The sequence below is a fragment of the Somniosus microcephalus genome, unplaced genomic scaffold (genome assembly GCF_052327205.1).
Source record: "Somniosus microcephalus isolate GS21.2 unplaced genomic scaffold, FLI_Smic_1.0 unresolved_chr2, whole genome shotgun sequence".
Lineage (NCBI taxonomy): Eukaryota > Metazoa > Chordata > Chondrichthyes > Squaliformes > Somniosidae > Somniosus > Somniosus microcephalus.
Window position 1 is genome coordinate 80,694,850 of NW_028225180.1, and position 10,696 is coordinate 80,705,545.

Sequence of the window (10,696 nt, forward strand, 5' to 3'; positions counted from 1 at the left end):
CTTTTGTTTCATTTCCTGCCTTTTCTCTCAGTCCTGACGAAGGGTTTCGACCCGAAACATTGACTCTGTTTCTCTCTCTGCGGATGTTGCCCTGGCCTGCTGAGTTTTCCCAGCGTTTTCTGTTGTTATTTCAAAAAGTACTTCATTGGCTGTAAAGCGCTTTGGGATGTCTGGTGGTCGTGAAAGGTGCTATAGAAATGCAAGTCTTTCTTTTAAAAGTGCTTCACAGGAGCACGGTCAGACAAAGGCATGGAGGAGGGTTTCGGCAGATGGGCTGAGGCGAAGCCGGAGACGTCGATGTTACAGACGTAGATGTTGGCCGTTTTTTGTGCTGGACGACGTGGCAGCGGAAACATAGAAACTATGTAAGATAGGAGCAGGAGTCGGCCATTCGGCCCCTCGAGCCGGCTCCGCCATTCAATGAGATCATGGCTGATCATCCAAATTCAGTACCCGGTCCCTGCCTTCTCCCCATATCCCTTGATCCCTTTAGCCTTAAGAAATATATCCAACTCCTTCTTTAATATATTTAATGAATTGGCCTCAACTGCCTTGTGTGGTAGAGAATTCCACAGGTTCACCACTCTGGGTGAAGAAATTCCTCCTCATCTCTGTCCTAAATGGCTTACCCCTTATCCTTAGTCTGTGACCCCTGGTTCTGGACTCCCCGACCATCGGGAACATCCTTCCTGCATCTAGTCTGTCCAGTCCTGTTAGAATTTTATAAGTTTCAATGAGATCCCCTCTCATTCTTCTAAACTCTAAGCTCAGCTTGGAGTCAAACCGCCTGGTTGTGAACAGTCTGGTTCAACCTGCGACCGTGGATGGGGAGGGGGACGGAATATGGCAAGAATATGGAGTTCATAGCAGGGGAGTTGAAGACGATGGCTTAGGTCTTCCCAGTGTGTAACTAGAGGAACCTGAGGCTCATCCAAGACCAGATAGCGGGCAAGCAGTCTTTTATCTTTTATTTGTTCCTGGGATGTGGGCGTCGCTGGCGAGGCCCAGCATTTATTGCCCATCCCTAGTTGCCCTTGAGAAGATGGTGGTGAGCCACCTTCTTGAACCGCTGCAGTCCGTGTGGTGAAGGTGCTCCCACAGTGCTGTTAGGGAGGGAGTTCCAGGATTTTGACCCAGCGACGATGAAGGAACGGCCGATATACATCCAAGTCAGGATGGTGTGTGACTTGGAGGGGAACTTGGAGGTGGTGGTGTTCCCATGCACCTGCTGCCCTTGTCCTTCTAGGTGGAAGAGGTCGCGGGTTTGGGAGGTGCTGCTGAAGAAGCCTTGGCGAGTTGCTGCAGTGCATCTTGTAGATGGTACACACTGCAGCCACGGTGCGTCGGTGGTGGAAGGAGTGAATGTTTAAGGTCGTAGAAAGGTCGTGAGAGGTGGATGGAGAGACCATGCTGGGTTTGGGCACATTAACCGCATATCAGCGGATGATATAACTTGGATTTAAAAAGTTTAAATGCAACCTTCCATCAAAAAAAAATTGAAAAAAGCCTGCCCCGTTTGATAAATGAAGAAGGAGGAGTGAGTGTCCCTTTAAATGGTGCGCTGTGTTAAGGTTCTCCCCCACCGTGTAGAGGTGGGGCGGGGCCGGTCCGCCTGGTGAGGGTTGTTGTGCTCTAGGGGGAAGGCGGAAAGCGACGGACTGCGCGCCATTTCCGTCCTGACGGCCGGGAGTAGCCGAGCCGAAGCCGCCATGAAGTTGCTGACACACAACCTGCTGAGCTCGCATGTCCGCGGGGTGAGCCGCGGCTTCCCGCTGCTGCTGCGGGTGAGTGAGTGAACGGAGGATAACTGGTGGAGGGGAGGGGGGAATTGAGGCACATTGAGCCTCATCGAGCAGGCCGGTGAGGGTGGAGCGCTAAAAACGGCAGCCATTATGGTATAGTAAGACGTGAGCGCCGTTAAAACGGCAGCCATTTTGGTATAGTAGGATACGGTAAGGCTGCTTCAAAACGGCAGCCATTTTGGTATAGTAAGACGTGGTGCGCGCCGTTAAAACGGCAGCCATTTTTGTATAGTAAGATACGGTAAGGCTGCTTCAAAACGGCAGCCATTTTGGTACAGTATGACACAGGGCTGCTTAAAAATGGCAGCCATTCTGGTACAGTAAGACCCAGTGAGGGCTGCTTCAAAACGGAAGCCATTTTTGTACTGTAACACACAGCGCCCCCTGTGTGTGGGTGGGTTATACTCGGCCTGGGTTAGAGTGAGCCACAGCGCCCCCTGTGTGTGGGAGGGTTATACTCGGCCAGGGTTAGAGTGAGTCACAGCGCCCCCTGTGTGTGGGAGGGTTATACTCGGCCTGGGTTAGAGTGAGTCACAGCGCCCCCTGTGTGTGGGAGGGTTATACTCGGCCTGGGTTAGTGAATCACAGCGCCCCCTGTGTGTGGGAGGGTTATACTCGGCCTGGGTTAGTGAGTCACAGCGCCCCCTGTGTGTGGGAGGGTTACACTCAGCCTAGGTTAGAGTGAGTCACAGCGCCCCCTGTGTGTGGGAGGGTTATACTCGGCCTGGGTTAGAGTGAGTCACAGCGCCCCCTGTGTGTGGGAGGTTTATACTCGGCCTGGGTTAGAGTGAGTCACAGCGCCCCCTGTGTGTGGGAGTGTTACACTCGGCCTGGGTTAGAGTGAGCCACAGCGCCCCCTGTGTGTGGGAGGTTTATACTCGGCCTGGGTTAGAGTGAGTCACAGCGCCCCCTGTGTGTGGGAGGTTTATACTCGGCCTGGGTTAGAGTGAGCCACAGCGCCCCCTGTGTGTGGGAGGTTTATACTCGGCCTGGGTTAGAGTGAGTCACAGCGCCCCCTGTGTGTGGGAGGGTTATACTCGGCCTGGGTTAGAGTGAGCCACAGCGCCCCCTGTGTGTGGGAGGTTTATACTCGGCCTGGGTTAGATTGAGTCACAGCGCCCCCTGTGTGTGGGAGGTTTATACTCGGCCTGGGTTAGAGTGAGTCACAGCGCCCCCTGTGTGTGGGAGGGTTATACTCGGCCTGGGTTAGAGTGAGTCACAGCGCCCCCTGTGTGTGGGAGGGTTATACTCGGCCTGGGTTAGTGAGTCACAGTGCCCCCTGTGTGTGGGAGGGTTATACTCGGCCTGGGTTAGAGTGAGTCACAGCGCCCCCTGTGTGTGGGAGGTTTATACTCGGCCTGGGTTAGAGTGAGTCACAGCGCCCCCTGTGTGTGGGAGGTTTATACTCGGCCTGGGTTAGAGTGAGTCACAGCGCCCCCTGTGTGTGGGAGGGTTATACTCGGCCTGGGTTAGAGTGAGTCACAGCGCCCCCTGTGTGTGGGAGTGTTACACTCGGCCTGGGTTAGAGTGAGTCACAGCGCCCCCTGTGTGTGGGAGGGTTATACTCGGCTTGGGTTAGAGTGAGTCACAGCGCCCCCTGTGTGTGGGAGGGTTATACTCGGTCTGGGTTAGAGTAAGTCACAGCGCCCCCTGTGTGTGGGAGTGTTACACTCGGCCTGGGTTAGAGTGAGCCACAGCGCCCCCTGTGTGTGGGAGGGTTATACTCGGCCTGGGTTAGAGTGAGTCACAGCGCCCCCTGTGTGTGGGAGGGTTAAACACAATCGTGCTACAGTTGGCCACAACGGGTTTCCCCTGTGCTTTGGAGGGTTGAACTGATATGGGGGTGACCGGCCTGCCTACCATCCCCTGACCCTTGCTGGACAGTATGTGGATGTTGGATCGGGCTGGCCTGTGATGTCTCTTGCGGTTAAATAGCCGGCTGATGTTCATCAGTATTTCTATGTGCGATATACCCAACAGCCCTTTTCAAACCTCCAGGCTCTCCAACGTCATGCAGAACCAACCAGCCGATAAGAAATGAGGTTGGATACCCTAATCTAAGCTCACACGTGAACACGAGCCTCTTGGATCAGGTGCTGGACTGCCAATAGCTGTGGAACTCCTACCCCAGTGAGAGTCGGCGGCTACAGAGGAGGGAGGGATCGCCTTGAAAAGTTGTTTCAAAACTCCAATTCTGGCCTCTTGAGCATCCCCGATTTTAATCGCCCCGCCATTGACTGCCTGGACCCTAAGCTCCTCCCTAAACCTCTCCGCCTCTGTCTCCTCCTTTAAGACGCTCCTTAAAACCGACCTCTGTGACCAAGCTTTTGGTCACCAGTCCTAATATTTCCTTATGTGGCTCGGTGTCATTCTGTTTGATAATCGCTCCTGTGAAGCGCCCTGGGACATTTTACTACGTTAAAGGTGCTATATAAATGCAAATTGCTGTTGACTGCATCGCGTATAATTGAAATAGATTTACCCCACGTGCCTCTCTCTTTGTTGCTAACCCTTAGGGTAGTTTTTCTACTGTATATAAATACAACTTGTTTTCAACCTCACCTTCGATTCAGTTGCCATTTGGTTTTGAGAGAACGATTTTCCTGCGGGTCGTCGTGAGGTCTCCTTCTCTGAGGCGAACCCCTGTCAGGGGGTGTGGGGGGCGGGTGAAGGATGGGCGGGAACTGGGGCCTCGCTGTCGATGAGAAGCTCTAAGCTGTAACCAAACCCTGATTATTTTTTTTTGACGATTTTCCTTTGCCTCTCTTCCCTGAAGGCCTCCGAAGTAAAAATCAACAACGTGGACTTCAACCAGGAGTTCATCTCTCGAATGGTCCCCAAAATGGAGTGGAGCGCGCTGGTCGACGCAGCGGAAAGCGTTAAGTATTTCTAGCTTAAGTAGCAAAATGCTGCGCAAGATGGTGGCGGAGTTACGGCGACACCTGGTGTCTAGTGCCCGCCACTGCACCGTGACGGCAACTGTTTACATACAGGATTTCCATTCCAATAGTTTACATAGGCAGTTTCACTGTTAAATGTGGACAAGAGCGTGACCACAAATCATGGCGACAGCAGGTGCACACGGGCACAAGATTTTTAATGCATTGCCCGTCGCCCTCCCGCGGCAGTTCACACGGAAGAGTCGGTAGTAGGTAAAAGGTGGTAGAGAAAAAGCGGGGAATTATAGACCGGTAAGCCTGACATCGGTAGTGGGGAAAATGCTAGAGTCCATTATAAAAGATGTAATAGCAGAGCACTTGGAAAGCAGTGACAGGATCGGACAAAGTCAACATGGATTTACAAAAGGTAAATCATGCTTGACTAATCTACTGGAACTTTTGTGAGGATGTAACTGGTAAAATAGATAAGGGAGAACCAGTGGATGTGGTGTATTTGGACTTTCAGAAGGCTTTCGATAAGGTCCCACATAAGAGATTAGCGTGCAAAATTAAGGCACATGGGATTGGGGGCAAGGTATTGACTTGGATAGAGAACTGGTTGGCGGACAGAAAGCAAAGAGTTGGAATAAACGGGTCGTTTTCCGAGTGGCAGGCAGTGACTAGTGGGGTACCGCAAGGATCGGTCCTAGGACCCCAGCTGTTCACAATATATATTAATGATCTGGACGAGGGAATTGGATGTAATATCTCCAAATTTGCAGACGACACAAAGCTGGGTGGGAGGGTAAGCTGTGAGGAGGATGTCGTGAAACTCCAGTACGATTTGGACAGGTTGGGTGATTGGGCAGAAACATGGCAAATGCACTATAATGTGGATAAATGTGAGGGTATCCACTTTGGTGGCAAAAACAGGAAGGCAGATTATTATTTGAATGGCAATAGATTGGGAGAAGGGGAAGTGCAAAGAGACCTGGGTGTCCTTGTGCACCAGTCGCTGAAGGTAAGCATGCAGGTGCAGCAGGCGGTTAAGAAGGCAAATGGTATGTTGGCCTTCGTAGCGAGAGGATTCGAGTACAGGAACAAGGATGTCTTGCTGCAGTTGTACAGGGCCTTGGTGAGACCACATCTTGAGTATTGTGTGCAGTTTTGGTCGCCTGGGATGGCAGGAATGACGTATGAGGAGAGATTGTGTCGATTGGGCTTATACTCACTGGAGTTTAGAAGATTGAGAGGGGATCTCATCGAAACCTATAAAATTCTGTCAGGCCTGGACAGACTAGATGCAGGAAGGATGTTTCTGATGGCCGGGGAGTCCAGAACCAGGGGTCACAGTCTAAGGATAAGGGGTAAGCCATTTAGGACTGAATTGAGGAGGAATTTCTTCACCCAGAGAGTGGTGAACCTGTGGCATTCTCTGCCACAGAGGGCGGTGGAGGCCAGTTCATTAAATATATTCAAGAAAGAGTTGGATATATTTCTTGAGGCTAAAGGGATCAAGGGCTATGGGGAGAAGGCAGGGACAGGGTACTGAATTTGGATGATCAGCCATGATCTCATTGAATGGCGGAGCAGGCTCGAGGGGCCGAATGGCCTACTCCTGCTCCTATCTTCTATGTTTCTATGACCCGGTGTTGTCTGAAGCAGGGATCGAGGGCAGGTGATAATTGGGCCAGGGCCAGTCCGTACTTTAAAATGATGCATTCCGTACTTAACCTAGTATTCCTGTTGCAAAATCCCTGCGCCCACATTGATAATGGGAATTTCCCATGTAAACGCGTCACGCTGTAATTGCGCCTTCCTTGCCAGCGGTGGCACTGCAGTATCTCCCCCAACCCCTTTCCTGAAAGGGCTGACTCCTTCCTTGCTGGGTTACGTGCCCCGTCGGCACCAGCTGTCCTCAGCCCGAGTGACCCGTTCTGCGTGAATCGCGAGTGTCGGCCGTCCACGCACATCTCGGCCGAGCCCAGACCCGTCCAGTCTCCGTCCGTTCTTCTACTGGCTGGTGGTCAGGAGCCCTGGCTGATTTACCCCCCACCCCCAACAGAAAGCCACTAACCTGGTGCAGACTGATGATTGCACTTGGGAGCAGGTCGATATGGCTGAGTGCGTCACTGGTTGGTGCGTTTGCCCTTGAGTCGCATACAAGGCAGCTCAAAGTTGTATCATCTCCAAACACTCCACCTAAAGAGCGCCGCCTTTTGTAAAAATTAGTTCGCGGGATGTGGCCGTCGCTGGCGAGTCCCAGCATTTATTGCCCATCCCTAATTGCCCCTTGAGAAGGTGGTGGTGAGCCGCCTTCTTGAACCGCTGCAGTCCGTGTGGTGAAGGTGCTCCCACAGTGCTGTTAGGGAGGGAGTTCCAGGATTTTGACCCAGCGACGATGAAGGATCGGCCGATATATTTCCAAGTCAGGATGGTGTGTGACTTGGAGGGGAACTTGGAGGTGGTGGTGCTCCCATGCGCCTGCTGCCCTTGTCCTTCTAGGTGGAAGAGGTGGCGGGTTTGGGAGATGCTGCCGAAGAAGCCTTGGCGAGTTGCTGCAGTGCATCTTGTAGATGGTCCACACTGCAGCCACGGTGCGCCGGTGGCTGAATAATGTTTAGCAATTCATAGAATCAGAAGGCGGCCGTTCGGCCCGTCATGCCTGGAAGAGCTCTTCAATTAATCCCACTCCCCCCTGCTCTTTCCCCACTCCCCTGCAATTTTTTTCCTCCTCAAGTATATCTCCAATTCCCTTTTGAAAGTTACTATTGAATCTGCTTCCACCGCCCTTTCAGGCAGCGCGTTCCAGATCACAACAACTCGCTGCGTAAAAACATTCTCCTCACCTCCCCTCTGGTTCTTTTACCGATTATCTTCAATCTGTGTCCCTATGGTTACCACACCCACCGTCTCGGTGAGGTTGCCAATCACGGTCAATTTTGAGCCCTTGAAGACTTGGATTGAAACTGGACAAACTCACTTCACACAGTGACCCTCGCAGAGGGCGGAAACCTTCGACCCGTCCCGCCGTGCTGGATTTGAACCCAATGGCCAGAGGTCACCCCTTCCCCCCCACCGCAAGGCACTTTCAGCCGAACGTCATCCGGGCCTGCTAACGTCACACGGTACGGATCCAACCCTCGAGACCTACACGTGTACAGCCGGGCGTTCTTCCACACGCTTAACGTCTCTCGGACCCCTTCCCACTGTCGCGCTTGCTGAAATCCTGGTCGCGGTGCCGAGGGGGGTCTGTCGCTCGGGCGGTGTCTTCTCCCAGCGCCTCCCGCTCCAAGATGGATCGGCCCAGACTTGCGCCCTCCACCCCCGTTGTACGGCAACCCGCCAGGAACGAGGGGGCCATCACCTTAAAATGAGAGCCAGGCCGTTCAGGAGTGATGTCAGGAAGCACTTCTTCACACAAAGGGGAGTGGAAATCTGGATCTCTTTTTCCCACCCCCCCCCCCCCCCCCAAAAGCTGCTGAGGCTGGGGAGGGTTAATTGAACATTTCTAAACGGCGATGGGTAGAATTGTGTTGGGCTAGGGTTACGGAACCAGGACAGGTAGATGGAGTTACGGTACAGATCAGTCCATGATCTCATTGAATGGCGGAAGAGGGGCCGAATGGCCTCCTCCCGTTCCTATGAACCGGGAGAGGCGTCTAACAATCTCTCTCCTCTCTCTCTCAACAGATCGGGCACCGGAACGACCTTCCCCAGGAGCTGACGCCCGAATCGCAGAGCACCGAGGACTTCCTGCACAAAGTGCATCACGTCCTGCTGGAGGTAGGGCTCGGAGCCGGCAGTGTACCCTCCCCCCCCCTCCCCATCCCTTCCGGGATTTGGGAACCAAGTTGAGCTCAGTGTGGTTTCGAGCCCCCCCACCCGCCCCCCCCCCAACCCCTCAGACTGGGATCCCAGTCGCGGCGCCCAGAGGTCTGTTGTTATCTGGACGGGTCGAGCCTCGTGACGGGCCGGGCGGGGCCCCACCCTTGCGTTCCATCGAGATCCCGTTGACGGTCCTGGTCACAGCCGGCGGTCTCGCTGGGAGAACCCACAGGGTGTCTGCTGTGGCGCTGGAGCCTCCGTTCACATCTCTCTCGGGCTGTTTAGGAGCCGTTCGCACAGAGTGTGCTTTTAGAAGTGAACAGACTGCTGTTGTATAGGCCCCTGCGGCAGCCATTTTATGACCACTGCGGCATCCAATTTGTAACCACTGCGGCATCCATTTTGTGACCACAGTGTCCCGCAAGCCCCAATCTGCAGTTGATCTGTTTTGGGTGCTATTGGTCGAGGGGGGGGATATTGGCCCGAGGACACTGGGAGGACTCCCCTGCTCCTCGTCCAGTAGTGCCCTGGGACCTTTGATGGCTCCTCTGATGGGGCACCATTCCCTTACTGCTACCCAGCTTATGTGCTCCAGTTCTGGGACTTCATCCCTCGACCTTCTGACCCACAGACGTGAGTGCTACTAAAGGAGCCAAGCAGACATGAAGAGGCACATTGACGGGACAGTGTAGAGGGAGCTTTACTCTGTATCTAACCCGTGCTGTACCTGCCCTGGGAATGTTTGATGGGACAGTGTTGAGGGAGCTTTACTCTGTATCTAACCCCGTGCTGTACCTGCCCTGGGAGTGTTTGATGGGACAGTGTAGAGGGAGCTTTACTCTATCTAACCCGTGCTGTACCTGCCCTGGGTGTGTTTGACGGGACAGTGTAGAGGGAGCTTTACTCTGTATCTAACCTGTGCTGTACCTGCCCTGGGAGTGTTTGATGGGACAGTGTAGAGGGAGCTTTACTCTGTATCTAACCCGTGCTGTACCTGCCCTGGGAGTGTTTGATGGGACAGTGTAGAGGGAGCTTTACTCTGTATCTAACCCGTGCTGTACCTGCCCTGGGTGTGTTTGACGGGACAGTGTAGAGGGAGCTTTACTCTGTATCTAACCCGTGCTGTACCTGCCCTGGGAGTGTTTGATGGGACAGTGTAGAGGGAGCTTTACTCTGTATCTAACCTGTGCTGTACCTGCCCTGGGAGTGAACATGGCCATGAGGCCTTCTGTGGTCGATTAGCTGACACTTTGAGTGGGGTACCAGAGACCTCCGGGCCTCCATGAAACCTGTCCGCCAGAGAGAGAGAGTGTCCGCTTCCGCGTAGAATTAAAGAAAATAGAATGCTTGTGTAACTGGACAAAGACAGACCTCAAATTATCGTTTTGCGGTTTTCAGGTCGAAGTGGTTGAAGGAGTCTTGAAGTGTCCGGAGTCTGGCCGGGAATTCCCCATCACAAAAGGGATTCCGAACATGCTTCTGAACGAGGATGAGGTTTAGGCTGCCTGGTTTTCCCCCGCCCCCCCCCCCTCCCCCTCCAATCTCAGATTGGCGCTGTCAATGATGTCATACCGGTGTTTTTTTTTTTATATACATGTATAATATTTACAGTGTTGACCACCAATGTTCCCTAGAATTTTTGGGGGAGAACGGGGGGACCGTGCGGCCCCTTTAACAGAGCGCTGGGAACGTCGGTGACCGGGTTTCAGAAACGGGAGGGGCATTAGCGGCAGTGAGGAACCCACCGCCACCCAGTGAGCAGCGCAGCACGGGAGTACCGGGACTGTGTCCTCGCCCCGGAATCTCGCCGCGGTTTCGATTCCCGGCGGAAGGAAAGGTGGCTGGGAGGGGGGGGGGCTTGTTATTTAAAATAAATTAAAAGTCATTTGTTTTTTATTAAACCCGCGTCTCTCTGTTTATTTAGAAAGGTCTTGATGCCCTCACCAATTTTTTAAAAAGGCAGGTGGGCTGCCGTCCCACAAATGTCCCTCTTCCCCCCCCATCTGCCCCCCCGTCGTGAGGCAGTGAGTGACGGGGCTGTTCGGCCCTGGAAGGCCTCGCAGCCAGGCCAGCCCTGACCACTCGCTAATCCAGCAGGAATGGCTGGCTGTCGATAATGCTAACAACAATGGTCATTGTCACATTGCTGTTTGTGGGATCTTGCTGTGCGCCAATTGACGGCTGCGT

General features: G+C 53.5%; 1 protein-coding gene across 1 annotated transcript; it reads left to right on the top strand.

Annotated features, from left to right (window-relative positions):
• Nucleotides 1-1,613: 1,613 nt before the first annotated feature.
• Nucleotides 1,614-10,410, top strand: trmt112 (tRNA methyltransferase activator subunit 11-2). The gene is made up of 4 exons (XM_085976168.1): nt 1,614-1,784; nt 4,579-4,680; nt 8,375-8,467; nt 9,908-10,410. Exons 1-4 carry the CDS (start codon nt 1,710-1,712, stop codon nt 10,007-10,009), a joined length of 372 nt encoding a protein of 123 aa, XP_085832294.1. The 5' UTR covers nt 1,614-1,709; the 3' UTR covers nt 10,010-10,410.
• The last annotated feature ends 286 nt before the right edge of the window (nt 10,411-10,696 follow it).